The 18,677-nt window shown below is 37.3% G+C and overlaps 1 protein-coding gene across 2 annotated transcripts in view; it reads right to left on the bottom strand.

The window, feature by feature from the left end:
• The window catches only part of LOC126297723 (constitutive coactivator of PPAR-gamma-like protein 1), a 172,339-nt gene that overhangs the window by 141,381 nt on the left and 12,281 nt on the right, over positions 1-18,677 (bottom strand). For both annotated transcript variants that reach the window (XM_049988863.1, XM_049988862.1), the window contains exons 2-5: positions 15,258-15,525; positions 14,617-14,789; positions 7,513-7,626; positions 399-545 (exon numbers count right to left, since the gene is read on the bottom strand). In XM_049988863.1, coding sequence (XP_049844820.1) covers positions 399-545; positions 7,513-7,626; positions 14,617-14,789; positions 15,258-15,474 — 651 coding nt within the window. In that variant the 5' untranslated portion in view covers positions 15,475-15,525. The remainder of the gene's footprint in view (positions 1-398; positions 546-7,512; positions 7,627-14,616; positions 14,790-15,257; positions 15,526-18,677) is intronic.

Here is an 18,677-nt window from a genome sequence, read left to right as displayed (position 1 = left end):
GACTAACCCTATATACTCTTGCTAAGTAACACAAAAACATTGACCTCAGCAGCTATAGTTTAATCTGAAAATATAAGACAACTGTGTATTTTTCAACTGCTGAATTTGGGGAAAAAAACTTCATCATATAATTGAGTAAATACAATGCATAGTTGTCTTAACATCTCTGTGAAATGAGGTACGGTTTTTAAATTCAGGAGTACTGTTAATCAAATAAAGAATATAAATGTTAAAGAAAACTCAGGACATGGAAAATTTATGATGAATTCCAAGAAAAACAAGAGTCTCATTTTAATCAATACAAGGATATTATTGTCTTTCATTTATAACAAGCAGGAAGAAATAACCCAAAATGAAATACTACTTTTGAAGTGAACATGAAAATTCCTGAATCATACCTTATATGTAAGTTTTATATGCTCTGAAGAGAAGTAACGCGGCGGATCAAACACTGCATATTCTCCATCGTCAGCCATCAGCCCGTAAAAACAATTTTCTCGGCAATAGGCAATCACTTCTTGATGATGATCATCCATGGTACATAACTGTAAAAACAATTTTTCAATCTAGTTACAATACAAATTTTAAAATGCTGGGAAACACATTTACATAAAAACAAAGAGTAATACAAAAGTGTCCTCATCCACCTTCTGTTTGGTGTAAATCTGTGACGTAAATTCTTTGAGTTAAACTTTGCCAAAAAGAAAGCTTCTTTGTAGCACAACCACGACATTGTGCCATTAAACATAAAGTGAAATGGGTATTCACCAAAGCTGGGCAAATACAGGTACAACGGCAGTGACCAAGTTTTGTACAAACTCTTTTAAATCACTTACATTAAAAATACCATGTTCTAAACCACTTAAAAAACAATATTTGGTTTCGCACTGCGAGCATGTAAGAACCTATAAAACAATGACAAGATGGGGGTGTACTGAAAGTGGGCCCATATTCCACTGGTACTCAAATCTGACATCTTTAATTATGTTCTATAATTGTTTATTACACTATGGGGACGGCACTATCAAAAGCCTTGATGACTAGGAAGTGAGATAAAGTGGTAGTGGTAGTGTGTGTGTGTGTGTGTGTGTGTGTGTGTGTGTGTGTGTGTGTGTGTGTGTGTGTGTGTGTGTGTGTGTGTGTTCGCGCGCATGGGGGGGGGGGGGGGGGAGGTGAGGTTGTTTGGGTGTCTTGTCACGACACATTGTGACACATTTCAGCCTTTTTATCTGCTACAACTACACAATCAGACTGGCTAAGTACTTCACAGTTATAGAGAACAATTAGTATGTCTTTTTATTGAGTAATGCTACTGATGTGCTAGTTTAATTCTGGTTTAAGCTATAGTGTACTGTATAGTAGTAGTAGTAGTAGTAGTAGTAGTAGTAGTAGAGGGGTTTTGGGCGCACGACAGTGCACTGTATGTTAGCATAGTTTGCTGCTAATGTGGAACATTACTGTACACATGGAAAACTCTATAAACGTATTGGTTTGGTCCATGGTGGCTTAACCATTGCTGGTTTCTTTTAAAGTGAGAAAACCAACATCCCCATTGGCATAGGTGCCACAATTGACAACTGTGCAGCAGCAGCCACTGTCGAGTTTCTTTACCACACATTCCCAAACCTGATAAAGGTTTCTTTAAACAGGATCCCAAGCTAATGACATATTTCTGTAAGTATCAGAGACAGACGAGCTCTTTCAGGATCATAAGCTTTTGTTTACTTCAGACTCATTGAGTGTTTTACAGGTTCCATTAATTTGCTACAGAACATAATGAGGAAAACTATACTGCCAGCCAAATGATGTCACTGATAGGTTGGCTTGGGAAGAAATTTTGATAAGACAGAACCTCAAAAATTACACTTCAAAAAAACAACTATTCTTTATACTGGATTCCTCATTACATTTCGTTTTTTATAAAAAGAATTTTGTAGAGCTGAATGTTGTACAGAAGTCTAAAAAATGAAAAAGACTACTTACTGGCAGTTTCTCTGACTCAAGCTTATTTCCTAATCTTCAGGACTCTTGACATTATCTTCCACAGAGAGTACTAAACAGTTGCAGAGCATAATGAAAGATGTCACATTTAATTTGAGAAGCAGCAGAATATGGGCTCATTTACAAGACCCTCCACACCTCCAACTTCTTGTTCTTTTTCAGGGGCTTACATGCTTGCATTCGTGAACAGCCTTGACACAGCAGTCACACCAGTTCCTGTCAGATCACGGAAGTAAAGCGCTGTCGTGCTACAGAATCTGTTCTGTTTTTGTTCATTTATTATAGTGCATTCACTGGATCTTCCTACATGCTACCCCAGTCAACAGGAATCATCTGCTGAATTCTTTGGGCAGAGGGCAGCACGTCAGTAGCGTTTCCGCTATGAGTGATTCCACAATTCACTGCAAAATCTACGAACTCGCACTTCCGTAGTCACTTGCATCTGGTGGTCGCTGACCTTAGTTGTCTTCTCAACATCTGTAGGGTGTGTTGTCTAGCCAGGATAGCAGCATGCTGATGTATGTTTGAGTGCCATGTGACGTTTTCCTTGGCCATCTTGGAACTGCAGCTGCAGTTTCATCCAAGATGTGCCACATTGACTACTTCCTAAGTGCAGCTCTAGGCTCCAGCATCCGTAACGCCTGACAGCCATTACATGTCGCATCTCCAGAGAGAGTACAGCCCCACAATGTCTGTTCTGGAGTGCCCACACTGCCACATGCCCATCTATCTCTTATCTATCTTTCGAATTTGTAGATATTAGGGGGACGGGAATGTAATTTTTATGCAATATTCAAACAGACATAAAATTAACAAGTTTTTATTTTCAATTAATAACGTCATCACTTATCAACAACCTTTTGTCATCTAGTGTGTATATTTTCATTGGTGAATTAATAAAAATCAACTGCTTTTTGAGCAAAATACCTGGAGATGGCATTTTGGACATCATCCACATTTTCAAATGTTTTGCCACTTTGAAAACGTTGCAGCGATCGGAATAAGTGGAAATCTGATGCTGCCATATTGGCAAGTATGGTGCGTGAAGCAATACCTCCCACCCCAATACATTAATTTTTTCCAGGGTTCAACTTGCATAGTACGGTCCTAAGTTATCGTGTTACAGAATAACACCTTCTCTCTTGACAATGACTGGGTACCTTTCAATTAAAGATTGATTTACTTGATCCAACTGTTCACAGTAATTGTCTGGATTCACAGTTCATCCAGGTTTCAGCACTTCAGAACAAATGGCTCACGAATACTCCAGCAAACACACAAAAGTGTCTTTTTGGGGTGTAAACCTGGCTTGACTGTACTTTGTGGCAATTCATTCAATGAGATCCACAGCCTGTTGCATTCTAAATTATTAAAGAGGACCCACTTTTCATCTCCAGTGATTCACAGATCAAAATACACCTAGGTGTTGTGCCACTGAAGCAATAAGTTGCGTGTGGTGAGTCGGTTAGCTTCGTGTGTCTTTACAAATCTTCTGTAAGCGTTCTTAGACGATCAATAGGGTTGGAAAAGTGTGCCTGACAGTTCCTTCATTGTTTGACATGGATTTGCTTCCACTTCCATCCTTAACATGTCAGGGTCTAAAGTTGTTAGTCTCTGATCAGCACACGTCAGAAAGACCAAAATTACCAGATCTGAAGTTAGGAAACCACCTTTGGCATTTACGAAGATTTAACACACTTCAATAAACATCACAAATGATTTGGTTGCAACTGTTGTGAAACCCTTGTGAAACCCAAAAAGCATACAATCAAACAATGGAAAATCCAGGATGGAATAATGACAATATTATGAAAAGGACAGATTACTACTCACCATACAGCAGATTGTCTCTTTGTTGGGCCTATCTGTGACTCGGCATCTGCACTATATGGTCAGTAGTAATCTACCCTCTTCATAATACTGTCAAAACATATTCAAGACCGGACATATATTTCTTCTGGTACTTGCAGGCCACTTCACCATCAACTGGGGAGAGGGGTCAATTATTTTTAATGTAGACAGTTGGTAAATTCAAGAGCAAGCGAGCATGTCTTCCTTCTGCCTAGCACTTCCACAATTTGTTCCACAATGCTGTACCTGCCCTTTTGTGGCATGCAGTTTAAATCAGTGGCTATGCAGCATGCAGAAATGGCCACACAGAGTTTACTATACAGATTACCGAATACGACTCTGTTCTTCCGAAACACAACATATCTACAACAAATCTAAAACCTAATCCCTCTTCATCTGAATGCATATTTGTCTATTATCTCCTTCTAAAACAATGGAAGTATTCTGACAGGATTTTGAATACAATATTGTGCAATTACTGTGAAGAATTGTGTTTCAGTTAAGAAGGATTAGTTTTCTTTGACAGGCTCTGCTGAAACACTACTTTTATTGCTATGGCAAGAGTGTTCATAAAGGAAAAGTGAATTTTTAATTTTCCGTGTTGCAGTAATCTGATTACCAGGGCTTTTTTGTCATAGTGTTGGTAAACATGTCTGGAAAGTGAGTGCACAAAGTTATCCATATTACATATTTAGTCGACTGTCACCTGACAAAAATGTTACAAGTGTTTTGGCACTATTAGTAATTATTTATTTTGTGTAAAGATGAATCAAAGAATTTGTATTAAATTTTACTGTAAGAATGGAATAAGGTGCACCTAATTTTTAGAAATATTAAATATTGCTTTTGGAGAGTCGACTAGACATAAAACAAGGATTTATAAGTTGGTATCATCCAAAGAATGAAGTCCCATGTCAAAAGTGGTACAGAACCATGAATAAGGACAGTCACTACCTGACACAGCAACAAATGAATTATTTACATCAGAGTGTGGCATAGTTCATTCCAATATCTAATCATCATCTAAGAAAAGAGCATCACCTTACTTCAGATCCAGTAGTGCAAGTTGTATTGGGGAGATGTGTTGCACCATTCTGAAGGAGGAATGGAATGTACTATCACAAGAACTCTTTACCAACCTTGTGAGTATGATACACAGCATGTATTGCCCTGTTAACCACCTTTTGTAATGTACAGGGAACCATTATGAATCGCGGTGGCTTCAGTGTAACTATGTCTTTGAATATGTGTAATTTCTGTTCATCTCATTATGTAGTTAACTTTTGTACTAAAATGTAGCAGTTCTTTCTATGTACAGTCCATGTTTTAGCGAGCTATGTCACTTGACAATGACAAAACATCAAAAGTTACTTTCATCCTTAAGTTTCACACGCCAGTGTAATTCTGCAAATATCTTGTCGAGAATATTCTGAATGTACATTGGTCTGTAGGATTTTAATAACACTGCATCATTTTCATCCACTTTACTAACAATCACACCTTGCTGCTGTCCATTGTGCAGGGACCCTTCCCTGCAAAAGATACTCTTTTAAGTCATGCAAAGTAAATATTTAATTGATCAGGCTTGTATTACTCCAGCGTAGTCCATCCAGTCCTAGAGACTTTCTCTTTTTAAATCTTAAAATTTTTTGCTTAATGTCTCTGTGTGAACAGGTATACATATTTATTGTTTCTACAGACAGCTTGTAACATTTTTCATAAACTTCAGCTGATCTTCTGTCTCCTTTTACTTCTCTGACATCACTGTCTCCTGGAAGTAGTTTGCATTAGCAAAGTAAGCAACTGTTCACAATTTTCTGTTATTGTCCCTTTGTTCCTTTTGAGTGTGGACCAGAATGACGATGACTGTATTTTCTTGCAGACTATTATTTATAGGGTTCCCCAGGGATCCGTTTCTGAGCTAGTCTCCTCAAACTGTTTCCATAGTTCCATTTTGGTTTTTCATAACTCTTCCGCAAAAAGTTGAACATTCCTGTATCTATGCAGCTTTTGGATTCTTTCTTTTTGGACCAAGCTGCTCTCGTATAACTTCCTGGTTCTTCTTGTTACTAGTCTTAACTTCTGCATTGCCTCAGTCCTGATAGGTATCAGTGCCTCCATTATTCTACATATAGACACTGTCAGTTCCTGTGATTTAACATTTACATCACTACTCAGTGATGGATTTCTTGGACTCTTTCACCAGCTTCAACTGTTATGTCGCAACAGTATTTGTTTGCACTACTTTTGACTCTTCATTTGTTCTAAACTTTATGAACAAGGTATTTTGTTGCAATGTTTGTGGTGTTGCCATTTTAGCAGCAGGAGCTGTTTCGGTTGTATCTCTACTATGCGCCATTGTTAGCACTACACTGTGCATACTTCCTCTGTTGCATTTTTTTCTTTTTTGTAAAATTTCCTCAGTAACTGTCACTTTCTTTCTACAGGTGTTCCAATAAATATCATTTGGTTTATTGCCAATTGTGATATTTTCTCCTTAAATGGCACTTTTGATTCACTGCTCTTGCCTGTGTCATTTTTTGCCTAGAAAATTGTTTTTCAATAAATACTATCAAGTCTTCATACCACTTTTGTATATTCATCACTTTCTAACTGTTGCAGTCTTCCCCTTTTACCTTATCATTCAAATTAGTCATGTTAGTTGCCACTGTTCCTTTGTGGCTAGCCATGCTGATCACATCTGTTTGCTCATTTGACGTACAATGTGGTGCATGGGCTCTCCATGTTGATCTGTGCCACTGACTTACTTATGTCATCTTCCGATGAGCTCGCCTCACACCAGTTGCAGCTTGTCGGGACTGCAGAGCAGCTGGCAGGGAGCTCCTGATGCAGCCTATTGTCTGCATGCTGCTGCTCCTCAGCTGACATAGTGCAAACCTCCATTGTCACACTGCACCAACAGAAGAGCAACAACCCCCCTTACTGGTGGCAACCAAATGCATTTCAACACATTAAACACTTGCCCTGCCTTATTGAAACTTAATGTCTTTCAGAAAACATGCACTTGGGTAAGTGAAACTTTCACTACTTGGTGCAGTGACAAGTTGTCAATAACAGCACTTGCCACACAAGAACACTATTTGAACAACACGGAGCCAACATCAACAGACGACTGATCCAGCAGCCATCTCATCATATCTTCAAGAACAAGGGATAGGCTGATAGAACATGTGATATAAGACAGCAGGGAATAACTTTCACAGTACTAGACAGAGCTATGGAAGGCAAAAATTGTGAGGCAGCCTGAGATTATAATATATATAACAACTAACTGATAATCCAAGACAAAGCGCATTCAAAACAAAAATGGGGGGGGAAAATTTTTAAATTGATGTGTGACATGCTGAATTTACTGAGAGAGTAGTCAGCCCATTTGTAAGAAGACCTTAGCCTGGAAGATGGAGAACAGTAACAGTGATATTTAGTAACAAAACTAAATAATCATACTATGTCTACCAATATATCTTATTTGCCACAGTTTTCTATTTTTATTTCAAATAACTGTGGCCCCCTGCCTTAGTAATGATCCTTACTTCTAAAGTACACACTACACCATGATTACAATCCTCAAAATATACAAACAGTAACCACAATTTTGTTAGGAATTAGCAATATTTTGATATTAAATAAAATACTTACAACACTGATACTAAGATGCCTCAGAGCCATACGAAGACACGTCCTCAAACAACTTGGAGCTGCCCACCATACTTTAGGTGGTGGTGTTCCCTTTATATTTATGTGCTTCAAAACCTAAGAATTCCAAGAGAGATATTTAGTAATATCTTATAACACACGGATGAAACATAATGTAAACAAAAAAAAAATATTTCTGGTTTGCATCAAAAGAGGAAAAGCTTATCAACAGAGAGACAATTTTGTAACACTTCTCATGGCAGGGGTTCCAAGCGACAAAAAATTTTTTGAAGAGCATTATGAAAACTTAGGACTGTAACACTACTTATTCATTAAGTTCACTACTGCAATTTCTGCACTGTGATCACTATCTAGTAGAGTACTGTAAAAACTGTGCCAACATTTTACAGTCAAAGTTGACCATAATACCATTTTAAAAATGTTATAACATTTCTCTACATAAAAATTATATTATGCAATTTTTTTAACTTCAAAGCTTGAAAGATATCCATGTTAATTATATGTAACCCTTTCACAAATGTACATTAATAAAACATTTATTACAATATACAGTTTGGCCTCTTAACAAAAACTCCAACTATGGCACATTGAAGGTTTGGATGGAACAAACTACTACTGTTCTAAAAGGGTATCAATTACTTTCTAAATTCAAAAGCTATCTACAGATGGTTGCTTGCAGAATTGCCAAATCTTTCCTAACATATCAAGTGAAATATATCATTATTAACCATGCCATTTGACCATCATCTCAGTTGTTGGGGATGTCAGAACCAGTTCTGAGAGTTTTGATGGAAGGGTCTCTCTCCAGCCTGGAACTGGATCTCTCCATACCCATCTATAGTATTTTTGGTCCTACCACAGTAGGCCAACTGCAGGGCTAGTAACTTTCCCGTAAAGGCAAGAGTGTCCCTGTACCTGTTGGAAATAAACTTATGAGCTGTCCCGGCAGAAATTAGCACTTCCGCACTTCCAGAGAAGCGCTACTAGTGGGAGCAGTAAATGAAAAACAAAAGTGCCACATTCTGTTCCTGAAGTCAAGTGGTAAAAGGTTTGCTTCTCGAAGTCTGCAGAACCAAGTAGTGGGCTGCCAGGCCTCCCAGGTGTAGCAGACAAGTCGAGTGTCCTTGGGATGTTGACAGTGTTTAACCCTCTTTTACATTCCCAGAATTAACTTTTTCCTGCTGTTTCTCACATTATTTCTCAATCACTTCAAATTTTCTAGGTACACAATGTTAATTCCACTAGCATTTGTTTCATTGTAATTACAAAGTTCCTGTCATTTACACTTAATGAAACAATGTCAATGGAAAACAAGAATAAATGACAGAAAGAAACAAAAAAAGTGTAGTTTATATATAATGGTGTAGGATAAGCACTGGCTCTCAAGCAGAGTTTATAAACATTATGCAATAAACTTTCTCAAGTTCTGATATTCCTAGTCCTTAATTCATAGAAGTCGTTACAAGTTGGAACAATTTGTGCCGATAGTGCTTTGTCTCCTAACACTGCTGACCTAACAGTAATTATATTGTCAGCAGTGTTGTTCATACTTCAGCTAAAACTTCAGTGTTAGTCCCAACAGGACAGTTGGCACTGACAGACAAGAGCAATGGTAGTGTCTCTTCCGAATAATATACACACTGTTGCGGATCTGGTTCCTTTTGCAAAAAATGGCATGAACTATGTAGGAACTGTTAGCATATTATTTTATAAATATGAAAAAGAACTAACGTTGATTTGCAGGGAGATATGACATGGTGCGTGACATACATTTTTTTCATAATATGTAGCAATTTCTAACATATTAGTTAGGTTGGGAACTGACAGCAACACATAACAATTTAAATGGTATCATAGCTGTCATATCTTTTAGGTGCTTCTTTCAGAATACATCCCAATTTCAGAGGTGTTTATGTTCTAACAGCACAGTTAAAATTTTACTACACATTCCACTCTACATCATGTCCTTCAGAATTATATTTCCTTATGCCAACTTGAACATACATACATTCAACTCTGTGGTGACAAATATAGAATGTAAGTCTGTCATTCGGTCTGTCAGCTTATGTTATCAGTCAACATCTCAGTAGACAACTACTATCCTGTTATTTAGCACATTTTTCTTAAGGAATTATTTTTTACGTACAAAGCAGTATTTCTATGGTTTGAAGCTAGAGATACTTCTTGCCTACATTTCGATATGAGATATATATCTAGGCTTTACAATCGCTTTCTTATGCCACACAAAAACCGCCAACTAGTAGAGAAATAAAGTAACATCACCTTGCACTACTGAGAGAAGAGGCTAACTGTTTTGCCTCATCTTCCTCTTATGGGAAAGATTCTCATCGTGTATTCACTATGAGAACATTGTAGACATTGTAAGTGTCCAGGGCATACGGAAATAGGTGTCAGGCCCCTGCTGTTCTCACTGCAGACAGATTGGTCATTTAAGTGTTAATTGTGACCGTTTACAGTACAGATGAAACTGAGGCAATGGAAGGTTCCGAGGGTACAGAGAAAACTGTGCATATGGATTTCTGAATGGGATGGGAGCAGGTGCAGCCGCCACTCTGAGCTCCCATTAAATCATGTTACCTTTCAGAGATTAATGGTGGTGGAAAACATGATTATAAAAAGCAACATAAAGGGGGAAAAATTAGTGAAAATTTTAACTGACATGGGTGCTCAGGTGAGCCTATTATTTTTAGCCTCTGCCAATAAGCAGTATAAAAAACTTCAAAATTCTCACAAAAGTGGATTGGGTACAGAAACTATCAGTCTGTTCGGGACATGCTGTGATAAAATGTAGATTGGTAAAGGTTAACATAACTTTTATATGGAGGCGCTAATGAAAGTCGGGATTTTGATGTTATCCTTGGGAACGATTTCCTGTGAGAATTTTGGACTTTGAGTCATAAACTGTCCAACTTGGTGACTCGGTGCACCGGTCTAGCAGTGCCAGCACGGCAAAGACATGAGTAATCTGGGAAAGAAGGCCTATTCACAGAGTTTACACTAAACTATATGTCTTATTGTCAAACATGTACATACTTGACATTATTCGTCATGGAATAGGAAGAGTTTGGATAACAATCAAAATCCAAGAGCCCACAGGAGATATCTTTCTGGTCAGTATGCTCATCAGAAAAAGTTCAAGATAGACTTCACATACATGCAGAAAGAGGCATTAGCCGGGCCGAAAGTATTAACAGAAAAGTGTGTGTTCCTCTGTGCTTAGACAATTTCAGAATACAGGAACCAACCATTTTACAGTGAAGAGTACTGGCTAGTGTACAGGAAACACAAGGAAGATTAGAGTTTACCATCCTGTCAACAGCACATTTGTTAGAAACAGAGCACAAGCACACATTCAGACAGTATGGAGAAGGAAATCGGCTGTGCCCTTTTCAAAGGGACCATCTCAGCATTTGTCTGGAGTGATTTAGCATTTCATATAAAACCTAAATCTGAGTGACTGGACGTGGATTTAAATCATCATCTTTCTGAAGGCAACTCCAGTGTGCTGATCACAATGCCACATCACTCAGTTACAAGAAATAGAAGCACTAAAAGTTGAACAGTTTTGGTCACAATAAATAGCATCTCAGGAGACTCTGAATACCCATCATTGTGTTAGAAGACACAGAAAGTTATCCTTGAAGAATCAGTAAACACTGCTGAACAAAGATGTATATGCAATCACACCATTCATCAAAAATCAAATGAACGAAAATAATGCATTCGTCACAGCCAGACAGGAATCTCTTGCATCCTGTGTGAGACGAATTTACATTGTTATTTCATGAGATACAGTATTTACCAGCCACAGACTTAATGCAGCATGAAATTCTAACCATAGGTGCATAGCCAGTAACTCAGGGAGCCATTAACTTTCATAAACCGATATCATTCATGATGGAGCAGTTTTCTTGGCATGAGCATCTCATACATAAAACTTCCTGGCAGAGTCAAAATTCATGCTGGAAACACCTCACAGCACACATCAGTTGGATACTTTTTACAACAGTTCAAACATTCCCCAAAAATTCATTTTTGCACAAGGATGGTGGTGTTTTCTTCAGCTAATCCTTACACTTTTTATCACCTATCTATAATATATACATATTAAGCACTATGTTTTCATCTGTGGTTGCAATTTTGAGATATTGTTCACACTGATTATCTCCAAGAGCAGCACAAAACATTTTTAAATTCAATCAACTCTCTACAAATATTTACCCACTTTTTTGAATTTCTGTTGGTTATCAACTTTCCAAAATATATCTGTAACAGCACAGTTTGGAAGTAAATGGAACACTATCTTGCACATGAAATATGCATTTCACTTATGTTAAAGCGTACTGTGTACCATAACAAAATTTCATTAATAATCTATGTCACCAATGTGCAACACACTCAACTTTCCATCTTGCACATACATGTCCACCTTAAGAAACAGTCTGCCTTCTCACACTCTTTAACCTCACTGGCCTGCTGGCCAGAAAAAGCAAACACGTTTCCCCAATAGAGGAAGGCCTGCATTGTTTCTAAATTTCTGTTAACACTATCGGTTTTGTACACTGAATATGCTCTTGTTTTTTAGATTAATTTCACACGTTTCAGTGAGGTGTGTGTGATAACATATTTTACTTCCATACATTCTGTAATGTGTTTCTTTGTGTAATCATCAGTTTTGTGATATGTTCTCATTTATGTGAGAAATGTGCACCGAACTACAGTAAATCTGCTTCATATAAAAGGCGTTATACAACAACTATTTCATTGGCACCAGGAAACACAACTACTTCAGCAACTTGATGAAGGCTGATCAATATTAACAATATTTGCTCCAAACCCCCATCCTTGTGGTCCAGAAAACTGTTAGGTTTAATTCAAATGGTCTGCACCCAAACCACAGGATGAAAAATCATATCTTCTGAGAAACATTCACTGTTCTACATAGAGCCTGTTTAAGCCAGCCCTAAGTTGTGTTGAGGTCAATCACCACTTTTACAGTGATCATTAGAATGGAGATACATAATAGATGGTGCTTTACAAAGATTCTGTCAAGTTGAGAAAATGCCCAAAAAGTATGCCATACTCTCAACTTCTCTTCAAAATTATCCTCTCTGTGAAGGTGTTTGCCTGTTATGAAATGGTTATAGAAAGGTTTGAAATGAACCTCTCTGAGAAGCAAAGAGGAAACCATGTGTTATGACTTTTGAATATATCACATAACTCTCGAATCTATTCAAATTGTATCACAATATCATAACTATTTACTGTCATGTCATTCTACCACCCCCACTGACTTTTTTGCGATATGTTCCTGAAGAGTGGAAGTAGAAATAACTAGCCTTTATAGGGCTTCCTGTACAATCATAATGTAATATAATTTTCGTTAGATAATGAACAAAATGACTGATCAGGCAGTTACTCTGTCCCTTTTTAGCTGATGTTTACCTTTTCTACACTCTCATGCTTTTGTTGCAATGGTTCATGTACAGAACTGCGACCTACATTTGATGACACACACTGAGGACGTTACAACTTTAGTGAAAATTGTGTGTGAATATCATACAACAGGTACCAACTGCATATGACACAGCAGTTTTTAAGACACTGACCTCATATTCTGGAGAACAGAGGTTATTCCAGACAACCTGATTTAGGTTGCAAGAAAATGCTGGGATACTTACTTCTTCAAGGCCACAGCCAATCACATGTATTATCCTCATAAAAGCATACTTATATATCCTGTGTGTATCTGTATTTTGTACTATTTATTTTCATTATATTATAACAAAAAATCCTATAAAAGTGTGAATCAAAATACTAGTGCCAAAAGTGATGTATTGAATTTAGTTACTAGTTTCTTCAAAGATAGGGGAGATGCATTTTTAAACTGTGCAACATTTAATGCCTTCTCAGCTTTGCAATATAGTCGTACAACCTCCATTCATGTTTACAGTATGACCAAATTCCTGGCACTCAAAGCACTACAGAGACAAATTAATCTGGCTATATATGTACCAGTAAGAAAGGGGGGGGGGGGGGGCGACCAGTACAGTACATTTACCAGACAAGTCCTTCTGCAAGTGCTCTAGGGTCTAAAGCCATGTTTCTGCACAATAGAAATTTGTGACTATATTTAAGAAAGGTGCATAGCTCAGCCATCTTTAAGATATTCATTAAGTTTCTTTGTTTCATCACCTACCCACCACCAACACTTTGAGCTACAATCATACTGTTCCCTAACCTTAGGTGTGGTCCAAGTCTTCTTCAAATTCTATACAAATGTGTAAACAGGTCAATTTCTCTCACCACAGGGTGATGAATACTATTTTGTAAAACTGTGTCTAAATATTTCAAATAGCTTTCAGATTGGTAGGAGAATGATCAACAGTACTAGACCCCTCAAATCTTGTTTGGTAGCTCGTCAATATTCACCAGTGGTCCACTAGCACAGTTGGGAGGTTGTATTTTGAAGCATAAGGTTCCAATTTTAATTTCAAATCTCCCAGACAGGTAAATAACTACATGTCTACTTACATTGAGCTACTCATATCTAGGCAAGCATAAAGCAACTATGATGTGGTAGGTGCGTCAAGAGGTTGCTCAATGTAGATTGCTTTCACTTCAATCTAATCAGTGTCTTATTCATAGTGATCAAATACCACCACCCTCCTGCCCCCCCCCCCCCTCCCCCAAGTGATTTATATTGGCCTAATGATCACATAGTTGATGTACAATTGATGATGTCCGATACCTCTCGACAACTGCTGAAGTGTGAACAGAGATTGCAGTATCATAAAAGTGGTAGTATCTACCATTCTCCAACTTAGGGTGTACCTACCCCAAAACCAGCCATATTTCTCTCTGAGCTGCTTCAAAAGATGGTAACATAAAAGTGACACAGAATTTCCCAAATTGCCAAGCTGACATTTGGTTTGCTGTTATCTCTGAACAACATACGCACATTAATGGACAAGATGCGGATAGTGCACTTATCACAATTGAAGCAAATAAATAAATAAAATAAAATAATAAAAATAGATATTTCAACAGTTCAGTAATACAAACCTGATTAATCTTCTGCCTAATGCGAAGTTGGGACGTGATCCATTCATTCATTCGTTGCTGTTCCAAACAACCATTAAAAAATACTGCTAATTCAATGTTGTTAGTCTGTATTGTCTGGACCAAAATGGCTAAGAATTGGACCATTCGATTCCACTGGCCACCACAGACCCAATCTAAAAATATGGAGAACTGTTAACTCAACAGGAGCAATAATTTATGTAACAAAAAATATTTCAAACAATGTTTTTGTACTTCTAATCAGATGCTGAAGTTTATATAATCATTTACTCACACACTATACTCATTTGGTGCATGGCAGATTTCTGCTCTTTGATACACTCCAGTAATCGGTACTGGTTACTGAACATTGTTACATGAAAGTTTGTCTCAAAATGTTATTTTTATTAGGGTCTAAAATTACTCAGGAGTTTATTTACTGAATAACTGAACAGGAAGTTGAAATGCCAAATCAAGACACACTTACAATTGCAAATCATGTAAAAACTTAATCAATGTAATGCACATACTGACTACCTAAAGAGATTTTCATGACTATGATTTGAGTATCTTTACAGTAATAGCAAAATAAAAGAGTTCACATACCTGCTCCAACATAAAATTGCGATCAAAAAATAATTTACCTGAGAAGTAGCCACCATAAAGGCGATGCAAGCAGCACTCCCCATCCACTACAAGACTCAGTTTGCTATTAACATGGTTTAATGGTTTTCCAGTCTTTTGCTGCTGTCGACTCTGTTTCACTGCCAATCCCCGGGCAATTCTCAATAAATCCACAGGCACTGAACTGCCTGGTATTTGTGAACTATCAATAAAAGCTTGCAAGTCTTGGATACCCATTATGCAATATTTCCAATCAGGTTTTCAGGAACACATAAATCATGAATGCCACTGCAAAAAGAAAATGATAATGAAGAAAAATAATACAAAAATACAAATGCATAGTAAGTTGGCAAAAAATATTTATCTTCTGTAAATACAAGTGTTATGATGTTAACTCGATGACAATATATTTTCTTTAATTTAAATTTTTACAATGATGCACAGAACATTCAATGTTTTACATTACATGTGACTGCACAACACCTTGCTGCACTGTAACAAATTGAAAAATGAACAATATGATCAGGCTCAGGTTCAGAATACTCAATCACCAAGGGTGTGAGTATGAGAGTTTTGTGAAGGGCATCTTAGTTATGCTACTGTGCAAGTCAATAGAGCAATTTAAAAAAAAAAGTGGTTACCTGAAATATCATTTACCAGCAACTAGATTTTAAACCGTGATACAATGTGTAAGAGCTCACCTATCCAGTTAAAGGTGAAGGCAATAATAAAATATTATTATCGATTCTTCTTCTTCAGGCGTAATCTCCCAGCATTGGTCACTGATCAATGTAGTTAGCTCTTATCTTGACAGTGCAACATGGAAAACTATTTCTGATGTGCAGCTGTGTCATTTTTGAATGTCTTTAAGCAACAAATGTTTCTGTGTTCCAGTGAACCTTTTGCCATGTGTCTTCCCTTTAATGTAGGTTGTAATAATTTGAATCTCTTGCTCCTCAGAGTCCCAAATCTTATATTTATCTTTGTTTGGTAATATGTAATATGTAGAAGCTCTCTGTATTTCTTCATCTGATCAAGGATCTAAACATTTAACCTTTCAACAACCACAGTATATGTAAGAAATGACAATACAAATAAATTTAAAAAGCTTCAATTCATTTTTCAATACTAGAGTCTATGGTCTACTTTGATACTGATAAAGGCAAACAGAGAATATGGAGCATCAAATCATTCTGCTTCTCAGTTGCAAACTGAGGTCTGACCCTGAGAAGGATTTGCTCTTTTTGAACTGTTTTCTCACCTGTTCAACTCTGGATTTTACGCCTCACCTAGAGTTGCAGCGTTAGTCCAAAATGCTGCCTCAGTATTTGGAGGAAGACTCTTGTTCACTTGAATTACCTTTTACTTTGAGATTTTTCTGGAGTTCTCATTTAGAGAATAGCACGACTCTAGTCTTGGACAATTTAATAGAGGGCTGACCCCTCCACACCACTGAACTAGGCAGCTGCATTAAAGGGCAGCTACCTTGTCTACTATGATGGCAGTATTGGCATACCAGATTATGTCAGTAACTTTACCATTTATTGTGATCCCTGTCAATGTTTCCTTGAAAACGCTCAGAATAATTGTTGAAGAAAAGAGGAGATAAAAATGCAGCCTTTCAAGACTGTGGTTGTTCCTTGTTCAGTTTCGACATCTGCTATACAATTACAGTAGGGTTACTAATTATGTGATGGTCATTGCTGTCAATACCGATTTGGCGAAGAACTGATTACCTGTAATGCATTCCTTTAGTTGGTCAAGTCAATAATCCATAAGCATGCAAACACCAATTCTGTCATTTCAAAACAGAAGAGACAAATTCTCTAGACCGAATACAAAGCATTCTTTTCATTAGTTTTGATTAAATTTTTATTATAACTATTGATTTTTTTTAATCCATCCCATTCTAACAATTAGATATGGTTACTGAATTACTTGTCATATCTACAAAATACAACACCTAGTTCAGCTACACATTTCTTGTGTAAAGGTCTCACTACTGAGCAGGCCAGAGAAAAGAAGTATCTACAACTGTGTTTTGCTGATGTAGAATACACAAATCTTCACTGTTCCACTTGGTATCTGATCATAGCCATACGAGATCACATAACACAATTACATCACTCTTATTGCTACTTGCCTTCAACAAGTCTATCTCAAGTCCTTCCTTTATCCATACATGCTATCCCGTAAGCAATCTACATTCCACTTTTGAAGAGAAATTTTGATGCAGCGGACAAAAGTTATTATTGACAACTTGGAATTTATCTATAATTTCATTGACATCTCAAATTTCTCATCCCTATGGTATGATATTTATTATGAATAATAGCCAGCTAAACTGCTATACTTTTGTTCTTTGGGGCCTGCAGTGCAAAGTATATTACACATAGCATTGTAGATGACTATTACTCATAATAATTATGTCATTAAAAGACATATTTTGCACTGTGGACTCCAAAGAACAAAAGATATATCTGCTCAACTCTCTCACTGTCTTTACCTTACTATATATAATGCTGCAATCCCTCCCCCACCCCAAGAGTCAAGTATCTTGTTGGCATAGCTCCTGCCCTCATCCTTCCTTGATGTATAGAGGGGACCAGAGGGAGGAAGGGAGGGGGGTGGGGAAATCACATACGAGTTTTATACTGAGTGTATGTCCTCACCTGTATCTGAAATAGGATGGAAAGCAAGGAGGGAGGGAGAAGATTACAGGTTAAGTCCCATCAATGACAAGATGATTACGGACAGCAAGCGAGCTAAGACTGAGACGAGGATGAAGGAAAAAAATGTGTCTTAGTCATTTTTGAAGGAAACCTCTCGCCATTTAATTTAACTGTTTTGGAAAAACCACAGCAAACCTGAATATGGATGGGCAAACTACACTAAACTATAATTTGCAATAAGATAACAGGCATTTTGGATGCTAACTTAGGGTCATTCAATCCTAAGTGATCACATTTTTCAAAACTTTCCCACTCTTCCTTTTCCGATTTTGTTCAAATTTATCACGGATACAGATCTAACACGGAAATGAACACACGCAAAATTTGAGCTAATAATACCCATATGGTGTAAACTGAGGCCCTATATTTGAGAAGCTCTCTGAGAAGGGTGCGATGTAAGCAGGCTAAAGCCCAATGTTTGAACCTTTCTTAATACAAGGAATCAGAAAAACAGTGAGTGGCAGTGTGTAAAACAATTTTTTAAGTCAGTATAATGCATCAAAGTACTAAAAAAAAAAACTGCAAAGGAACACAGTCAAATGTTTTGGCCTTCTTTGGAGCCAGGTATCTCTGAAGAAAAAAAAAAAAACTTAATACTTACAAGTTCACACATATATTAATAGTATATGGGGCAGGACTATCAGTACATCTTCTTGGCTAAGCACTTATTGTGGATCATACTCAATCAGAAACACAATGCCAAGTGAG

This window comes from Schistocerca gregaria, chromosome X (assembly GCF_023897955.1).
Source record: "Schistocerca gregaria isolate iqSchGreg1 chromosome X, iqSchGreg1.2, whole genome shotgun sequence".
In the NCBI taxonomy this organism is placed as follows: Eukaryota; Metazoa; Arthropoda; class Insecta; order Orthoptera; family Acrididae; genus Schistocerca; species Schistocerca gregaria.
This window is presented reverse-complemented; position numbering and strand designations above follow the sequence as displayed.